Source organism: Impatiens glandulifera, chromosome 4, assembly GCF_907164915.1.
Source record: "Impatiens glandulifera chromosome 4, dImpGla2.1, whole genome shotgun sequence".
In the NCBI taxonomy this organism is placed as follows: Eukaryota; Viridiplantae; Streptophyta; class Magnoliopsida; order Ericales; family Balsaminaceae; genus Impatiens; species Impatiens glandulifera.
The window spans coordinates 46,130,828-46,152,408 of record NC_061865.1 but is presented as its reverse complement, the minus strand read 5'-3'; the positions used below and the strand labels follow the sequence as shown (position 1 = coordinate 46,152,408).

General features: G+C 31.9%; 2 protein-coding genes across 2 annotated transcripts; both read left to right on the top strand.

Annotated features, from left to right (window-relative positions):
* The first annotated feature begins 5,131 nt into the window (after positions 1 to 5,131).
* On the top strand, positions 5,132 to 6,364 carry LOC124934081 (protein SRC2 homolog). The gene has a single exon (XM_047474553.1). It carries the CDS (start codon positions 5,203 to 5,205, stop codon positions 6,115 to 6,117), a length of 915 nt encoding a protein of 304 aa, XP_047330509.1. The 5' UTR covers positions 5,132 to 5,202; the 3' UTR covers positions 6,118 to 6,364.
* A 2,100-nt stretch (positions 6,365 to 8,464) lies between these two features.
* Positions 8,465 to 9,293, top strand: LOC124936216. The gene has a single exon (XM_047476698.1). It carries the CDS (start codon positions 8,525 to 8,527, stop codon positions 9,146 to 9,148), a length of 624 nt encoding a protein of 207 aa, XP_047332654.1. The 5' UTR covers positions 8,465 to 8,524; the 3' UTR covers positions 9,149 to 9,293.
* The last annotated feature ends 12,288 nt before the right edge of the window (positions 9,294 to 21,581 follow it).

Below are 21,581 nucleotides of genomic sequence, written 5' to 3'. Positions count from 1 at the left end.
TCCTTAAGCCACCCCTGACATGCATTGCCACGTCCACCCACATGTGCTAAACTACGAGATTCTTGGGGTTACATCCCTATCCACAAAAATATGATTTTTTTCTCATACAATAATAACTAATTTTTCTTTCCTAATTAATTTATTTTCTCTCAATATATATATATATATATATAATATATATAATATATATATATAATTTTATCAATTTGGATTTATAATAAATAATTTTGAAGTTTTAACTATGTTTTATAATATATATATATATATATATATAATTTTATCAATTTGGATTTTATAATAAATAATCTTGAAGTTTTAACTATGTTTTATAATAATATTATATGGATAATGAAAAATGCAATGAAAGGAGTACTAGTATTCAAGAAGTTGGGCTTCAATCTCAATCTACTACTGTTAATGTTGAAGTTTGAAATATATGATAATGATGTTTCTAAATCTCTTAAAGATAACAAGAGTAGGAAAATATCTAAATTTTGGTTTCATTTTATCAAAGAATATAAATCCTGTCATTATATGTGGTAAGACTATGCATGCGCATGGCATCACATCAGATACTAGTGGGATAAACAATATGTGAAATCATTTAAAACACAATATAAGAAATCACCCATTAGAGATTAATGACAACCACCAAATTATGTGTTTTATAGAAATTTATTTTCGCTCCCAATTTATAATTTATAATTATAAATAATTTTGAGTCTATAAAATTATTTTCTAAAAATTCTTACACAGGCTCATTGTCTAGGATTAAAAATAAATAATTATTCTGAAAAATAGTGTGGTCGAATGAACCCAAAATAATTAAGTGCCAAACAATTTTCGAATAAAATCCAAATATATAAAATAAATAAATAAAATAACTAATAAATTAATTAAATTAAATATGTCTATTATTAATATTATTGTGTCTATTTGGAAGGAGTTAATGAAAAAAATGTTGATCAAAGAAAGTGTCGCGCCGAAGACAGTTAGGCATCATGACCAGGGCCGGCCTTAGGGTAAGCCCGACAAGCCTTCGGCTCCTCAGGGCAGCCCACTTGTTAAAAATATTAAAGTATTTAAAAATTTTTATTGTAATTTTAAATGTAAAATGGTGTAGCTTAGTGGTTCATCGTACCGATTTTGAACCTCGGGGCCGACTCTGATCATGACCACAACATGACTCATCGACAGAACCAACAACCCAGTAAAATAGACACATGTGCAGAGTCCAGGTCCAACCCAGGATGAACGCGGAACGCCGGACGTAAGACTCCTTGACACTGATCGCCATCGTGGACCCGACAAAGAAGGTGGAAAAACCGTGAGTTTTGGAAAATCCCAAAATCCTATTGGCTCCACCAAATTGCGATTCAAAAGAAGCTAAATAACCATGTCAATGCGAAGCTTGATATAAAAAAAAATCCCATTATAGCTCTGAAATTAGGCAGCCAAATAATCCGATAAATCAACCAACAACTAATAAAAAGAAAATGATTTTATTTTTTAATTAATCAAATTAAATCATTTAATCTAATTAAATAAAAACCAACAACTAAATTAATTATTTAAAATAACTAATATAACATAATTAAATAAACAAATTATCAAAAAAAATATAATTAATGAATTTTTAAAATATTATAAAAACGTTAATATATTTTTTTATATTTTTTAATATTCTTTTTTTATTTTTAAAATATTAAGGTAATTAATTATTTAAATGAAACCGAATACGTTATAACTTTCTTAAGTGTTATAATTTAGACAAATTAATACATTAACTTATTAAGAATTCAAAATCAATTATTTTTTAAAAACTCAATTGTTCTATACATAATTGTCTTTAAAATAAAATGTGCAATGAGTCCGTGAATGGATTTAAAAAATTTGTATAGACTCGGATTTATTAAAAGTATAAACTATAAAATTGGGGTGAAAAAAATAGGTGTCTATAACGTAAATCATACATGAAGAAGTTAATTTCATGCTCTTCATTTGGGCAAATATGGCTTGAAGAAAACCAAGACCATACACCAATTTCAATGATTCCGACCTCAATACTTTTGGATGATTCCGGATGATTTAGAAAGTTAAGAGAGTGTTCTACAAAAACCTCTCATCTCGATCTTGGTTTGAAGCCATCAAACGCGAAATAGCTTTGAAACAATGTAAGGTGCCCAAAATCGAACCATAATCAACTTACCCTCGGTTAAAAATCTATAACTTGAGCCACAACACTTTAAAAAGTGATTTCTACCCACATGTGGAAAGTTGAGGATCCAAGCTCTAGGAGTGAATTGGTGATATGCTGCACTTTGAAAATTCATAGCTCATGTTCTACCCAACCATTTAGGGTGAATGGGCTACCATTGAAAAGTTCTTGGAGTCATCTTTCGATTGACACAAAGTAACGTTTGTGGTTCAGTCTACAATCCACGCTAGATCGTCCGTAAGTCAAGATACACAATTCTGGGTCATTGACGTTCCATCGAAAATTTGAGGTCCTATGGTTTGTCTTGTCTAAAACATACAACACGAAAGGTGTAGCTTCGGAACACACATTTCCAATAAGCTCAAGCTCAATCCTTAACATGGCCTGAGTTATCCAGAAGTCCTCGACAAAGTTTCTATCCGAACAATGCATGCTAAAGAAGAAACCAAAAGAGGATCGACTTTAAAAAATCATAACTTGAGCTACACTAAACGAATTGGGCTGATTCAAGTTGGTGAATGCAGTTTAATGAGTTACTTGTCTAGACCACTTGGTCATGAATCATTCAAGCTAGAGACGTGGCCCAACTAATTCACTGAGGTGGTAACCGGTTAAAACCAGGAAAACTCTCCATTTACCCCCATTGCTTTGGGTAAGGCATTAACCCTCATTTTTTTTGGCAAGCATAGCTACACTTGAGAGAACTAACTCCCGAAGGCCAGTTCTCCTATGTTGCTTATGTCTATCTTTGTAAGGTAAGTTCTAATCCTTTGATAAACATATTTTATTGAAATCATGTTAGTTAATCAATTAGATCATTCATCAGTTTGAATTTCGGCTTTGAATGGTTCATATAATTCTGATTATTTGATTTATGAATAATTTATGTTGGATTGATTCAATGCTTGGTTAAAATCTTAGCTGCTAGATCCTATGTTACATTTTCATGTGGTTAGCTTAGGATTAGATATGAAGCTAGTTTAAGCCTAAAGCTCCTTCAACATCCAATTTTGACCTAAAGCTTCCAATTTGAATTATTTAATAATCCCGAAATTAATTTAGCCCTAGACTTCCTGATCACGTCCAGATCGACTTTGAACTAAATTTAAGTTCAATGTTGACCTCAAACTCTTTCAAAGTATTTTTCATAATTCCAAAATATTTCAACCCCTAAACTAGTTGTTCACGTCCAGATTGGCCCTGAAACTTTATAAAAATACAATTTTGGCTTTAAAGTTCCATTTAACACCAAACAAACTCTTTTCATGTATTAAAGTCTCTCAATCATCTTAGAAAAATTTTAAAAATACATGATGGTTAAAAATATTATTTTTAACATTAATAAAAAAAATTCCATCATTTTTAGGACTTGTTTGACTTTATATATTTAAAGGCTCCTATCTTGAGTTCTATTATAAAATTTATTTAGCAGTTTCATAAAAATATTTTTGACTTCCACAAAAAGTTTTAAATTTTGGGGTATATTTGAAAAAATGTTTTTCTTTGCCGTCACATAACCGGATATCTATCACTTCGAAAATTTCAAACTCGATTGCAATGTGCTCTTAAAATTATTGTTGACATTTATACAAATTTCCAGAATTTTTAAAATAATTTTGGAAAAATACTTGATTTTTGTAATGTCATAAACGGGGCTCTAATACTCTGAAATTCTTAATGCAGATTTTCTTACCCTCATGGACTCCTTTCTTACATGGATCTATAGCTAGAACTCATGTGTAACAATCCTTTCAAATATCCAATGACCAACTATATTCGAGTAGCGATTGTTCATCTAGATAAGCGTGTGGGACTTAGTGTCGTAGGCCATTTCCTAACATGTAACCAAACACCAAACCCTTAAAACTAAATATCTGATTTTCTTTCTTTAGTTTCTTTGAGAAGTAACTAAAGTGGCAACTCTTTAAAATCAATTAAGTTAATACGTCCCAATACGTATTAATCTAGTTTGTACAGGCCAAACAAAAATGTTCGTGCTATAGAACTTTATATTTAGTTCCTCATCTCCAAAGACAAGACAACTTCCGCAAGGATAGTCTTCTTGTCTGAATTTTATGAGATTTGAGAGGAATGTAAGTCAATGAGTTTTATAATATAACATGTTAACATATTTTTTTTTTCCTAGAATGCGTACTCGAGGTCGAGTGTACCATCAAAGTCATTCGTTGCGTCCCCTCCAAAGGCGAATCACACGAAAGAAAAGGTAAGACATGAGACTCCGATCAATTTTTGAATTGTATGAACTTCCATAAAGACGGAGAATTCGAATGTAAAACCCGGTAATAAAGAGATCCTCCGAAAAAGAAATAAGAATAAAATCAAGAAGGATAAAATTATTTTATATTTTCAAATAATATATATATGGTTTAGACAGGGCCTAGGGTAAGCCCGCTTGGGCAACTCCCCAAGATAGACCATTTATTAAAAAACAATATGATTTTAGTTGAATTTTTTTTTTTTTTTATCATATTAGTGTGTAACTTAATGGTTTAAGATAAAAAATAGTTAATTTTAATTAGTTATGGTTCAAATCTCATCCATAATTAAAATTAAGGCATTAAATATTTTTTCCACGTTAATAAAAAAGAATAATAACTTTAATGAAAGAAAAGAATACAAAAGAGAGACAAATAAAAAAAATATTAGATGCGTCTCGGTCTAATATTAGAATAATTAAAATTTCTATCTAATTGTTTTTATTTTGGTGATATTATGTAGTTAATAAAAAAAACCTCTAATAATATTAGAAACTTTAATAATTTATTTGATTTAAGAAAAAAAAAAACCTCGTTATGCGTCTCGGTCGTGCCTATAATATAGTAGATAAAAAAGAAAAAAGGAAGGGGGTATAACTGTCAATTCCTGAACAATATAACGCGGCATCAATTCTTTTTCTCTTCCTTTTCCAATTTCCTTTCTCTCTCCTCCGGTGAACAACACATTTGACCAACCAACCGCCGCCTATGGCAACCTCCAGACCACCGCCGCCTCCTTTGAAGCTTTACGATCTCGAGATCACAATCGTTTCCGCTAAGCATCTAAAGAATGTTAACTGGAGAAACGGCGATCTCAAACCCTACGCCATCTTCTGGCTCGATCCCGACCGTAGACTCGCCACCAAATCTGACGATTCCGGCTCAATTCATCCTGTCTGGAACGAACGTTTCATCCTCCCTCTCAATCTCCCCCTCCACGACTCTATTCTCACTTCAGAGATTTTCCATTCCAAACCCTCTGAAGTATCCAAGCCACTCGTCGGAACCCTTCGTATCGAACTTAGGGATTTACAAGATCTAGATGATCCCACCCGGTTACGTACCTTCGAACTCAGACGACCTTCAGGCCGTCCTCATGGTAAGATCCGACTGAAACTCGCAGTTCAGGAACGCCCTTCTCCTCCTGATTACCGAATTCCACAACAATCAAACTATTATTACTCCACTGCTCCTCCACCTCCTCCTCCTCCTCGTCCTCTTCCTCCGCCAACTCGAGATTATAGAGGTTATTCTCCACCGCCTCCTCACCCATCTCATGGAAACCCTTATGGGTCTTATTCGGATCCTTATTCTAGCTACTACCCAGGTTATTATTCTCAGCAACCACCACACCCACCTCCACCTGCAAGGCCGTTTTTTGATCGACAGTCTAGTTATGGTGGACCGAGTGCTCCTGTTGATTATGCTCCGTATGATCAGAATACTAGAAGTAGTAGTGGGAAGATGGGATTTGGAAGTGGATTGGCTGTTGGAGCTGCGGCTGGGGCTCTTGGTGGATTGGCATTGGATGAAGGATTGAAGTATGAGGATGAGAAGATTGCAGCTGAGAATGATTTGGCTTCTAGGGCTGATTACAGTAATGATTATCGTCGGGATTATTAATAACATGAGGTAATTGAATTTGGTGTATGATTTTTTCCTTCAAGTTGTCTGATTCTGTTAATTATGTCTTGTCTGATCTGGTCTGGTCTGATATGATCATGTATATATATATATATGTTATGTTGTTGGATGTTTCTTACCTTTCACTGAAGTTTGTGTATTGAATATTCTGAATGGTGGATACAATTATTATCACCCAATTGAAAGTGCAATGTTATGGTAATTAATGATGTCTGTGTTTCTTGAATTTCTTGTTTCAAGTAATATGGATGCATCTTTTCAGTGGCATGAACAAGAAGAAGAATATGTTTAGACCAAAATTCTTGGGTTTTTTCTCTTCTTGTTTGATGCTTTAATCTACTCTGATTTGAGATTTAGAGAACATTTTGTTTCCTTCAACTTCCCAAATTTGTCTTTAACCCACTACTAGCTCAATTTGTTAGGATCTTGTCTAAGAAATCAAAGGTTTCATGTGCGATTCTATAGCCACCCCTGACCCTATAGCCACCCCCGACCGGTATTGAGATTCTATAGCCACCCCCGACCGGTATTGAGATTCTATAGCCACCCCCGACCGGTATTGAGATTCTATAGCCACCCCCGACCGGTATTGAGATTCTATAGCCACCCCCGACCGGTATTGAGATTCTATAGCCACCCCCGACCGGTATTGAGATTCTATAGCCACCCCCGACCGGTATTGAACTCAAAGAAAAGAGTTGTTTAATAATTTTTTTTTCAAGTTATGAAAGGATAATTTTTTGCCCATGTCCTATAGTCTTGATTTGGATTGAAAAAGTTAATAAATTTTTATTTCTCTAATTAAACTATGTTCTAAATAGGTTATTCCATTAAATTATCTTTCAAACCAGATTCAAATCCAAAAAGTATTTATGGTTTACTTTCTACCATACTTTACAAACTTGTATATGGATTTATGGGTCTGTTTAGATGATTGAAAGTGGTTTTGATGAGCTATTACTTGTAGTTTTGTTGGATTTTTGAGGTTATACAATGATATTTTATTAATATATTTGAACTTTATAAATACAAATATATTAAAATTAAAATTTATAACCAACTGTATTAAATATTATTTAATTTAAATATGAAAAATGAAAATATAATTTGGTAAATTTTTAATATATTGGAACTTGTTTTATGTCAATTTTTTTAGGCATTTCATTTGTTCATTTTATATAAATAATTTAACTTCCTCAACCTTTTTTTTTTCAAATGGTCCGCATATAATACCACCATTCCCAGTCTATATGATATCCTAGGTTCGCAACAAATTATGGATAATACTACCATTCTCTCGTTTATGAGTTATATGTTTAATCCGCGGTATTAGCCTGATTTAAGTATGTTTATGAGTTATATACTTAATCCGCGGTATGTATGTAGAGAGTTAAGTCGATAATACAAACATAACAGTAACTATATTATTATTATTATTATTATTATTTTTTCTTATCCAATTTTTTTTTTAATATTTCTAATGTTATTTCTATTTAATGTGTTATTAATTTTATCATTAAGTTATGTTATTTCTCCTTACCACTAAATTAATGATTTCTACTACTAAATTATGAATTTTTATATTTTTTTAAATAATTAATACAATAATTTTTCTAATTAATAAAAATATTATAAGTATATTTCGAAAGTTACAATTTAACAAAAATAAGTTTAACATTTTAACCAACTAAGTTAATAAGTCTTTATATTTTAAATAACACCAAATTTGATTAACGCGGGACTAAGTTCGACTTTTTAATTAACTAATTTATATATATAATGATTCTTAATTTTTAAAGTGTTCGGATTGCCGTTAACGATTGTTGTTAATGATTTCAACTTTCTACCGTTAATTTTTAAAGTGTCCCATTAATGATTTCTACCACTAAATTATAAAATTTTACATTATTTTACTTAACTAATACAATAATTTTTCTAATTATAAAATAATATATATGATAAAACTTAAAAAATTAACAAATGTCTTAAGCTAAATAATAATATTTTTTTAATTTAAAAAACTAACCAATTATTCATGAATTTTTATCTCTTAAACATCATTCTTATTACTTAAATTATTAAGTTAAATAAATAATTGATGAAAATATTTTATTTATTTTTTAATTTAAAAGTTTGTTCATTAACATTAACTTGTACTTTTTCTAGTTAATTTTTATTTTATTTTAATAATTGATGATTATCAAGTTTTTTTCTAGATGATAAATGTGGCAATATCTGGTTTCTATTAAACAGGCACAATGATCTAGAGAGAGCCAGCTTAGTTGAATCTCGCCATAACCCTAACCAGAGATATAAAAGCAATTTGCTAATTGGATGGAATCAGTCTTCTTCCTCACCAATTAACCTCAAATCCCAAAGCTTATCAATGAAGAGAAGAAGAAATCTCTTCTTCAAAACCCCGATTGCCATCATTTCCACAGTTATCTCTCTACTTTGCTTCCTAATTCTCATCCTCTCGATCTTCAAGCTCCCAGAGATCTCCGCCAAACGCAGCTCTACCCATCTGATGAATTCTAACAACCCACCAGAAAAAAGAGAGATCTTGAGTACAGGAGGAAGATTTGCGGAGACAATACTCGAAATGTTACCAGAAAATCTAGTATTCACGATCTTCATGCCATCAGATAGAGCATTCGAAAGAGATCTAGGTCTCAAAGCAAATGAAAGCTTAGAGGAGGAGAAATCCGGTAATACCTATGCGATATTGACTCGCGTATTGGGATTTTCGGCGTTGCCTAGGGCGATCTATTCAGATTCGGTTCCGATTCAAGGGGAAGTATGTTACGATTCAATATCGGGATTCAATTTGTGTATGTATAGGGAGTTGGATGGGATGTTGAGAGTGAATGGAGTGAGATCTGAGAAAGTGGATGTGAAGATGGGGGAGAAGGTTGTGGTGCATATAATGAATGGTGCGATTATGGATTCTGAATTTCAGCAGTCTGTTCAGCCTGATGAAGAAGACGACTCCATTACTGATGATGGATGATTTACAATATTGTTTTTTTAACTTATGATTATATTTTAGCTTATTTTGGGAATATTATTTGTCTCATAAATCTTTAAATGAAAACTAATTGGTGTTTTTTTTTTGATTTGGTTCTCAAAGTATGGGGAAATTTGAATTTTATACACAAATTAGTGTCAAATGAACAAACTTTTAAAATTAAAAAATTAATTTTGGTTTTATAGCACTTAAAATTTGTCATGCATCATATAAATTATTAATATTTGATTAATTAATTTTTTTATATTTATTTTCTTTAACAATATCATAAACCTATCACAAATACTTAGAAGTAAGGCTCAATGTTATTGATACAAAATTAGCGTAATAATTTCAAAATTTTACCTTTAACAACCTAAAACTTAGTTTAACGACACAAAATTCTAACGTATTTGTTGGGTATTGGTTGACCCAACATTGTGGTTCAATCTTTAGTAACTATTTACTATATTTGACTTTATAATATAAATAGATACTATTCTTTTGGTGGGAGACATATATCAAGCTCCTTTGTGGTGTTGGATGTTAGTGAGAAGTCAAGCTCCTTTGTGGTGTTTGGATACTAGAGAAAGAATTGTCTCCTTTGCGTGAGATAGTGGTGCAACGGAATTGATAAACAAGAGGACTGAGTTTGAGGATATGAGTTATCTTCACCAATAAGGGCATACTGTTCTTTTTGGGGACTACTTTTTTTTTTTTCTCTCTTTCCTTTCTCTTTTGCTGACTGATTTAATCATTGGGTTTTAGTGGGAGATTCTCTTTGAAAGAACCCAACCCAACCCATCCTGTTTAGAGAGAGAGAGTTTGTCGGCTGAAACCTGCTCCGATCTCATCCGCTTCCCCGTACTGATCGTTTGCTCCGACGAAAATCTATCTCTCTGGTTTCCTTCTGTTTTTTCTTTCATCGTGCTGTTTTTATTTTCTGCTTCAGCTGCTACTGGAGGAAGAAGAAAGTCGTCGCCGCCTCTAGAGAAGAAGTTGTTGTTGTCTTGTTCAACCGTTATCGGTGTCGGGTTTGTCGCAACCGCTGAGAATCAAAGTCGTCGTCGTGCCGCTGTTGAGAAGATAATATAGTCCTGTCCGCCACAAGTGTATTTCCATTATTGGAAAGTTGATGTACTTTAATAGTTCAGACATGACACACACTTTAATGAAGGTGGCAAACTAGAAAATGTAAATAGTTTAACTTTCATTTCAGTGGTCGGGTTAATGATCACAAAAGTTTGATTGAATTGGGTTTCGTCTTGACTATTTTACAAAAAAAATATCACCTCTTGATACGAGTAGTTGACGGTCTCTCAAAAACTCTCAAAAACTCCATAGAATGTGGTTGAATGACCCTACTTAATTCTAGGCCGGTAAGAACCAAAAGTTTGATTATGTTCTCGCTGGCAAAATGTCAAACATTGTACTACACTTAGCCAACGAGAACTCTAGAGTTTTTGAGAGATGATTATCTATTCGTATCGAGAGGTGATCTTCTATTTTGTAGAACACTCGAAACAAGACCTAATTCTATCAAACATTTTGTGATCATTAATCCAGCCATTGAAATGAAGGTTGAAGTACATTTTCATTTGTTAAACCGCATAAAAGATAATTGTTTGATGGTTGTTCAATTATAATAAAATTTATGATTCGTCTTTTATGATTATTATGGAAGATATTGATAATTGAAATCCAATATATAACTGCATTATATAATCTCTTAATGAGAGGAGAAGAGTTAATGTATCAATGTTGGAGAAAAAAGTTTAACTGTGGAAAATCATTTGTTTTTCGGTGGTTAAGTTTTTTTTTTCCAGATTTGATAGTTATTTCACGCGTATAAGTGAAAATTATTTCCTGTATATTTTGTGTTACAACATAGAAAACGAGAAATCACAAATTTTGAGATTACCAAGACGTGCAAACAAATGGCAAAATCATAGTACTTGTCAACTCAAAATTTTCTTATAAAACAAGTGCAAGACAATTCCTTGTTAGGTTCCTGAAAAGTTTATTCAAGATATGAGTTTAAAATAAAATTATTAAAACGGGTTCAAATTATGAGGATGACACTATCCGATATTAAATTTCTAGATCTTGTGCCATTAGATGTTGTTGGTTTTAAAATAATAAATGGAAAGACGTTACTTATTGCAACAAAAAATAAAAGATGGTCACTCTAATATGCGAGAACTATGAATGCTCCGGACAAAATTCTCATGATCCAGACACAAATTTATAATGTATTCGAACTTTAACACATTGGGTCAAATTTCAAAGGATGTGCCCCTTTTCCAAAAAGTATAGATTAGATATAAGTAAGAAATATAAAATTTGGATTCATTTAAGAAAATTGTTACATTGAACATATAATATTATTTTGTAATGAAAAATGACTACTCATCTTACTATTGTAATATATTACAATAGTCCAATTTGTTCTATTATAATTTTTGAATGGGGCCTATTATTAATTTATATTTTTACTAAATTTGATCTTTAAAAGAAATAGTCATGTGTCTTGTAATATCTATATTTGCAAGTATGAAAATATATTGGAGTTGTAGAAGCTTTTGAAAAGGTCAACAAAAGTTGATATGGGTTCTACTGAGGAGAAGTATAGCCTGAACTTAGTTAATTAGGATAACATATGTCGAGAAGTATAGTCTGAACATAGTTAATTAGGATAACATATGTCGACAATTCTTTTGAGAATTTTGAAATACTAATCTTGTTAATTATTTGATTCTAACTATCAATTCAGAAACACTATTATCTTAAATCAAATACATTATTATTTTCCTATGAAAATATTGTTAAAAAATTATTTATACGAAAACACCTATTAAGTTGAATTTCGATTAATTTAATTACAATTTTTTTAATCAAAATTAAGCCTTTGAATGTCTTTGTTATAAAAAAAAAAATTCAAAAGCATATTTTTTTTATAAAATTTGTAACTAAATTAATCTAAACTCAACAATGATAATTAATATGTTTTCATAAAAATTGAATCTAGATCAAAATAATAGGGTTTTCTTAAAAATGTATATATACGGATGCTTCTAGGGTTTGAAGTAAGGAAGATATTATTGGTGTAGTTGATTTTGAACCAGTTTTAACTAAATATAATTAGAGAGAAGTGATCTTCTTGTTGTGTATTCTCTAGTCTTCCTTAAGCACTTAGGCTTGTACTGTCTTATTTGGATTAGTGTTATAGTTTATGGCATTATTATGATTTTTTTCTTGACATGTTACATTATTATGAAGACTTGCTTTTCCTCCAAAGCATTTTTGTTTACTGTAACTTATCACAAATTATGTCATAAATTATGTACAGATTGTTTTGTTGAGTTGTATTTCATCATAATTTTGCAATATTCACAAAAATGTGGATTATTGAAATGGTTCCATTCTTTAAAAAAAATGATATGATTGAGAGCCTTGATCAAAGTCCTTAACTCATTTCTCCCACATGATCAAGAAATCATGATTAGTTTTAATCATAATTTTTTTACATAATTTCATTGAAGATATTTGCATTGATACTTGCAAAATTCATCTTCAAACTCCAAAAATGATAAGTGTGCCTAAATATTTTGTTTAAGTGTAACTTCTCATTAATTACTCAGTTGAGAAGATCTCAATTTCTTAAAACGAAATTTCAAAACTCAAGTACAATGAAGTGTAACAATGATAAAATCCTCCTCCCCTCCCTCAACATATGATGATTCACACTTAAGTTCACAATAAATTAACCTAAAACTTAATTAGTATATAAGAGATAATAAAGAAAGAGATATGATCAATTTATAATAATAGCCAAAGAATTCATTCTCAATTACAAATTAAGAACACTAATCATAGTTAGAATATTTATTTAAATTCTCCCAAAACATTTTTTTTCCTTATTTATGTTTTGGCACCATTTTTAAACATTTATAATCACAGTATCTTTTCAGTCATTAACTGTGTGTCTTTCATGCTTGAAAGTTCATCATTTTAACCCAACATAATATTGACTATGAACAATAGTTCTATACATTTATAAAGCTAAAACTATTTTAGCTAAGGTCGAACCTGTGTCCAGACTGATATATAAAAAATTATATTCACCAAGGCTTCTCAATTATCGTTTTCAATGTTCTTGATTTTATTTTATAATAGAAATATTATTTTTATATAATAAAAAAATCAGTTAATCATAAAATTTGTATCAATTATCACTAGTCAGTAAAAATAAGGGTAATAGCGAGCATTACTACCGATTGGTATAAAGGCCCATCGCTATTATTAAGTTAATATCGATTGGTTTTAATTCCAATCACTACTACCTTCCTAATAGCGATTGGTCTTTACACCAATCACTATTATACTATATATAACGCCGATTGGTTACAAACCAATCGGAATACCCGCATTACAAGACTGCGGGAAAAAAGTGTCAGGTTTTTACCATGTTTTTGGAAGTATTAGTACTTATTGGTATATCAACCAATCAGTGATATCACCTTAATAGCGATTGAAAAGAGACCAATCGGTGATACCTTAAGTCATATTACCTATTGGTACTTATACCAATTGTTATCGATTGATACTTATATCAATCATTATTACCTATAAAAACTCTAATTAACTCGAGTCTCCCCTGCTCCCGATCTATCAAACTCTTTCTTCCTCCTGCGCGTCGACGTCCAAGATCCGTCTTCAAATCCGTCCAAGTTTCCGGTAAGATCTTCTTCCTTCCCTGCACATCTAGATTAACTAGATAGAAAGATTTATCCAAGATTCTTATTTTGGACATTGATCTTTGTTTAAGTTTTTTTATTTTGAACGCTGCTCTTCGCCATCTTTTGCACGTATTCGCCTCAAGTCTTCAAGTAAGTCTTATTAAAAAAACATAATACTTTTAAAATTTATAAATCAAAAAATCTATAAATAAAAAAATCTCAATAAAACAAAGTTATGTATTGTGATCCGTCAAACTTACCGTAGGTTTATGAGATAAAAGACCCACAATTAGGTTGCTGGTAAAACTTACAATGTTGAAATTAAACTAATTTCATTAATTAAATGGAAATGATATTTGGATAAATAAAATTTACATAAAATTCAAATGTAAATTAATGAAGAAATTTAATCCAAATGAAATTTAAACAAAATTCAAATGTGAATCAACTGTGAAATTTAATTCAAATAAAATTTACACCAAAGTCAAATATGAATTAAAGTGAAATTAATCCAAATGAAATTCACACCAAATTCAAATGTGAATTAAAGTAAAATTAATTTAAATGAAATTCACATCAAATTCAAATGTGAATTAAAGTTAAATTAATTTAAATGAAATTCACATCAAATTCAAATGTGAATTAAAGTTAAATTAATTTAAATGAAATTTACGTCAAATTCAAATGTGAATTATGGTGAAATTTAATTCAAATAAAAATGAATTTGTTAATTGTTATAATTAACATTAATTCCATGAATTAGGCAATTAACAAATCTATATATATAATGATGCTTAATTTTTAAAGTGTCCGGATTGGCGGGTCGAGAGCTGTGGTTAATTTGGATACTTGGGTCGGATTGTGGGTTGACCCGTTTTTAAATTTAAAACGGTTAAAAATAAAATTAAAAATGCTAGAGGTATGTTCCGAACTTGCAACCTAACAAAACAAGTATAACTCTTTAACCAACTAGGCTACAAAGACTTTATATTTTAAATTCAACACCAAATTTGATAAACGCGGGACGTTTTAATATTAATATAAGTTCAACTTTTTAACTAACTAATCTATATATATATAATGATGCTTATTTTTTAAAGTGTCCGAATTGGCGGGTCGAGAGCTGTGGTTAATTTGGATACTTGGGTCGGATTGTGGGTTGACCCGTTTTTAAATTTAAAACGGTTAAAAATAAAATTAAAAATGCTAGAGGTATGTTTCGAACTTGCAACCTAATAAAACAAGTACAACTCTTTAACCAACTAGGCTACAAAGATTTTATATTTTAAATTCAACACCAAATTTGATAAACGCGAGACGTTTTAATATTAATATAAGTTCAACTTTTTAACTAACTAATCTATATATATATAATGATGCTTAGTTTTAAAGTGTCTGGATTGGCGGGTCGAGAGCTGTGGTTAATTTGGATACTTGGGTCGGATTGTGGGTTGACCCGTTTTTAAATTTAAAACGGTTAAAAATAAAATTAAAAATGCTAGAGGTATGTTTCGAACTTGCAACCTAACAAAACAAGTACAACTCTTTAACCAACTAGGCTACAAAGACTTTATATTTTAAATTCAACACCAAATTTGATAAACGCGGGACGTTTTAATATTAATATAAGTTCAACTTTTTAACTAACTAATCTATATATATATAATGATGCTTAATTTTTAAAGTGTCCGGATTGGCGGGTCGAGAGCTGTGGTTAATTTGGATACTTGGGTCGGATTGTGGGTTGACCCGTTTTTAAATTTAAAACGGTTAAAAATAAAATTAAAAATGCTAGAGGTATGTTTCGAACTTGCAACCTAATAAAACAAGTACAACTCTTTAACCAACTAGGCTACAAAGATTTTATATTTTAAATTCAACACCAAATTTGATAAACGCGGGACGTTTTAATATTAATATAAGTTCAACTTTTTAACTAACTAATCTATATATATATATATAATGATGCTTAATTTTTAAAGTGTCCGGATTGGCGGGTCGAGAGCTGTGGTTAATTTGGATACTTGGGTCGGATTGTGGGTTGACCCGTTTTTAAATTTAAAACGGTTAAAAATAAAATTAAAAATGCTAGAGGTATGTTTCGAACTTACAACCTAACAAAATAAGTACAACTTTTTAACCAACTAGGCTACAGAGACTTTATATTTTAAATTCAACACCAAATTTGATAAACGCGAGACGTTTTAATATTAATATAAGTTCAACTTTTTAACTAACTAATCTATATATATAATGATGCTTAATTTTTAAAGTGTCCGGATTGGCGGGTCGAGAGCTGTGGTTAATTTGGATACTTGGGTCGGATTGTGAGTTGACCCGTTTTTAAATTTAAAACGGTTAAAAATAAAATTAAAAATGCTAGAGGTATGTTCCGAATTTCGTCCCCGGAATTCGATAATAAAGGCAGTACTAAAAATTGTGATTTTGAAAATAGTTTCATGCAAAACCTTACTTAAAAATCATTTTGAAAACAATTTCATGTCATGCAAAATTTTAACGAAAACTATTTACAGACATGAAGGCCTTGGAGGTGCATATGCAGGAGCATATGTGTGAAAGTGCTAAGATTCGGAACCGTTGCTCTGATACCAAGTTGTTACACCCTAATTTCCTACTTTCATGCACATAAATCAACGTGATTTCGAACATAAATGCGGAAGCTCTAGGGTGCTTATTTGACCCAATCATTGAAAATGTTGATATAAAAGTCGGTCCTACGGTCTCGGTCCCTCCTTCCACACACATCTCCGACACCACGCTTCTGCTCCAACTCTTCCTTCACCTGTCATAAAATCCGTTGGCTGGATTCCTACACCACACAAGCATAGTGAGTCTAGGGACCCAACAAGCATTTATAAGAACACTTTAAAGACATTGCATCCATGAGGGTTTTTAAGGGTATCTCATCAGCCAATCATGTATAGTTGCATACTGAGCACATATTCGGGATCCTTAGCCCGGAGAGCTGATCCTCCAGGGTGGGCATCCCTTCGTCAATTCCACCAGCCATATTTTGAGAGCATCGGACCACCAGAGCTCATCCTGGTAGCCATCCTCTCATATTCATCAATTCCTCCATGATTATCTCTTAGATTCCATAGCCCTTAACTTAAAACCATCATTCTTTAGAAAATCATGGACTTGCAATGAAAACATGTTTTGAAATCATATGCATCGTATATATAAAATACATGAATAAATAGCACTATGTGGGTTTTAGAAAACGTATAGAAAAGTACTTGCCTGATAATTCCTTGTTTGCGGAATCATCGGTCGGACCACTCGGCCCTGGGTGCCAGCATCCACGGTCATAGATCTCTGTCACGACCGCAGATTCCTCGGTCAAGAAAAGTGTGATTTTAGGACGTGACAAACTACCACCCTTATAATGAATTTCGTCCCCGAAATTCGATAATAAAGGCAGTACTAAAAATTGTGATTTTGAAAATAGTTTCATGCAAAACCTTACTTAAAAATCATTTTGAAAACAATTTCATGTCATGCAAAATTTTAACGAAAACTATTTACAGACATGAAGACCTTGGAGGTGCATATACAGGAGCATATGTATGAAAGTGCTAAGGTTCGGAACCGTTGCTCTGATACCAAGTTGTTACACCCTAATTTCCTACTTTCATGTACATAAATCAACGTGATTTCGAACATAAATGCGGAAGCTCTAGGGTGCTTATTTGACCCAATCATTGAAAATGTTGATATAAAAGTCGGTCCTACGGTCTCGGTCCCTCCTTCCACACACATCTCCGACACCACGCTTCTGCTCCAACTCTTCCTTCACCTGTCATAAAATCCGTTGGCTGGATTCCTACACCACACAAGCATAGTGAGTCTAGGGACCCAACAAGCATTTATAAGAACACTTTAAAGACATTGCATCCATGAGGGTTTTTAAGGGTATCTCATCAGCCAATCATGTATAGTTGCATACTGAGCACATATTCGGGATCCTTAGCCCGGAGAGCTGATCCTCCAGGGTGGGCATCCCTTCGTCAATTCCACCAGCCATATTTTGAGAGCATCGGACCACCAGAGCTCATCCTGGTAGCCATCCTCTCATATTCATCAATTCCTCCATGATTATCTCTTAGATTCCATAGCCCTTAACTTAAAACCATCATTCTTTAGAAAATCATGGACTTGCAATGAAAACATGTTTTGAAATCATATGCATCGTATATATAAAATACATGAATAAATAGCATTGAGTGGGTTTTAGAAAACGTATAGAAAAGTACTTGCCTGATAATTCCTTGTTTGCGGAATCATCGGTCGGACCACTCGGCCCTGGGTGCCAGCATCCACGGTCATAGATCTCTGTCACGACCGCAGATTCCTCGGTCAAGAAAAGTGTGATTTTAGGACGTGACAAACTACCACCCTTATAATGAATTTCGTCCCCGAAATTCGATAATAAAGGCAGTACTAAAAATTGTGATTTTGAAAATAGTTTCATGCAAAACCTTACTTAAAAATCATTTTGAAAACAATTTCATGTCATGCAAAATTTTAACGAAAACTATTTACAGACATGAAGACCTTGGAGGTGCATATACAGGAGCATATGTATGAAAGTGCTAAGGTTCGGAACCGTTGCTCTGATACCAAGTTGTTACACCCTAATTTCCTACTTTCATGTACATAAATCAACGTGATTTCGAACATAAATGCGGAAGCTCTAGGGTGCTTATTTGACCCAATCATTGAAAATGTTGATATAAAAGTCGGTCCTACGGTCTCGGTCCCTCCTTCCACACACATCTCCGACACCACGCTTCTGCTCCAACTCTTCCTTCACCTGTCATAAAATCCGTTGGCTGGATTCCTACACCACACAAGCATAGTGAGTCTAGGGACCCAACAAGCATTTATAAGAACACTTTAAAGACATTGCATCCATGAGGGTTTTTAAGGGTATCTCATCAGCCAATCATGTATAGTTGCATACTGAGCACATATTCGGGATCCTTAGCCCGGAGAGCTGATCCTCCAGGGTGGGCATCCCTTCGTCAATTCCACCAGCCATATTTTGAGAGCATCGGACCACCAGAGCTCATCCTGGTAGCCATCCTCTCATATTCATCAATTCCTCCATGATTATCTCTTAGATTCCATAGCCCTTAACTTAAAACCATCATTCTTTAGAAACCATGGACTTGCAATGAAAACATTCTTTGAAATCATATGCATCGTTTATATAAAATACATGAATAAATAGCATTGAGTGGGTTTTAGAAAACGTATAGAAAAGTATTTGCCTGATAATTCCTTGTTTGCGAAATTATCGGTCGGACCACTTGACCCTGGATGCCAGCATCCACGGTCATAGATCTCTGTCACGACCGCAGATTCCTCGGTCAAGAAAAGTGTGATTTTAGGACGTGACAGAGGGTGTCATTCATGCTATAGATGCCCTTATATTAAGCGATCCCAGATAAATAAACACAATAAAAATTCGACAAAAATAAACATAATCATCGAAAGACACGTGATTTCCGCAGATAATTTTTTTCGCCGATATTGAAACGTGGTTGACTTTTCTTTCTCTTATTTTCTTTGAGATAGTATATCATGCACTTATATATATGATTCACATTGTTATTATCTTCCATAATAATTAAAGAAAAATTATTATAATTGAAAACAACCTCAAACAATTATATCTTTCTCTATTTTTGACAAACTAGAAAATGTAAATAGTTTAACTTTCATTTCAGTGGTCGGGTTAATGATCACAATAGTTTGATTGAATTGGGTTTCGTTTTGACTATTTTACAAAAAAAAAGAATATCACCTCTTGATACGAGTTGTTGACGGTCTCTCAAAAACTCCATAGAATGTGGTTGAATGACCCTACTTAATTCTAGGCCGGTAAGAACCAAAAGTTTGATTATGTTCTCGCTTGCAAAATGTCAAACATTGTACTACACTTCGCCAACGAGAACTCTAGAGTTTTTGAGAGATGATTATCTATTCGTACGGAGAGGCGATCTTCTATTTTGTAGAACACTCGAAACAAGACCTAATTCTATCAAACATTTTGTGATCATTAATCCAACCATTGAAATGAAGGTTGAAGTACACTTTCATTTGTTAAACCGCATAAAAATAATTGTTTGATGGTTGTTCAATTATAATAAAATTTACTATTCGTCTTTTATGATTATTATGGAAGATAATGATAACTGAAATCTAATATATAAGTGAATTATATAATCTCTTAATGAGAGGAGAAGAGTTAATGTATCAATGTTGGAGAAAGAAGTTTAACTGTGGAAAATCATTTGTTTTTCGGTGGTTATGTTTATTTATTTTTTTCGGATTTTATAGTTATTTCACGCGTATAAGTGAAAATTATTTCCTGTATATTTTGTGTTACAACATAGAAAATGAGAAAACACAAATTTTGAGATTACCAAGACGTGCAAACAAATGGCAAAATCATAGTACATGTCAACTCAAAATTTTCTTATGAAACAAGTGCAAGACAATGCTCTGTTAGGTTCCTGAAAAGTTTATTCAAGATATGAGTTTAGAATAAAATTATTAAAACGGGTTCAAATTATGAGGAAGACACTATCCGATATTGAATTTCTAGAGCTTGTGCCATTAGATGTTGTTGGTTTTAAAATAATAAATGTAAAGACGTTACTTATTGCAACGAAAAACAAAAGATGGTCAGTCTAATATGCGAGAACTATGAATGCTCCGGACAAAATACTCATGATCCAGACAAAAAATTATAATGTATTCGAACTTTAACACATTGGGTCAAATTTCAAAGGATGTGCCCCTTTTCCAAGAAGTATAAATTAGATATAAATAAGAAATATAAAATTTGAATTCATTTAAGAAAATTGTTATGTTGAACATATATTATTATTTTGTAATGAAAAATGACTACTCATCTTACTATTGTAATATAATAGTCCAATTTGTGTTATTATAATTTTTGAATGGAGCCTATTATTAATTTATATTTTTACTAAATTTGATCTTTAAAAGAAATAGTCATGTGTCCTGTAATATCTATATTTGCAAGTATGAAAATATATTGGAGTTGTTGATGCCATAGAGAAGGCCAACAGAAGGTTGATATGGGGTTCTATTGAGGAGAAGTATAGCCTAAATTTAGTTAATTAGGATAACAACATATGTCGAGAAGTATAGCCTGAACTTAGTTAATTAGGATAACATATGTCGACAATTCTTTTGAGAATTTTGAAATACTAATTTTGTTAATTATTTATTTTTGACTATCAATTCATAAACACTATTATCTTAAATCAAATACATTATTATTTTCCTATGAAAATATTGTTAAAAGATTATTTATACGAAAACACCTGTTAAGTTGAATTTCGATTAATTTAATTACATTTTTTTTATCAAAATTAAGCCTTTGAATGTCTTTGTTATAAAAAAAAGAAATTCAAAAGCATATTTTTTTATAAAATTTGTAACTAAATAATCTAAACTCAACTATGATAATTAATGTGTTTTCATTAGTTAGTAAAAATAAGGGTAATAGCGAGCATTACCACCGATTGGTGTAAAGACCCATCGCTATTATCAAGTTAATAGCGATTGGTTTTAATTCCAATCACTACTACCTTGCTAATAACGATTGGTCCTTACACCAATCACTATTATACTAT

Coding starts and splice junctions, on each gene's coding strand:
- LOC124934081 (XM_047474553.1), top strand. CDS start 5,203: ATGGCAACCTCCAGACCACCGCCGCCTCCTTTGAAGCTTTACGATCTC.
- LOC124936216 (XM_047476698.1), top strand. CDS start 8,525: ATGAAGAGAAGAAGAAATCTCTTCTTCAAAACCCCGATTGCCATCATT.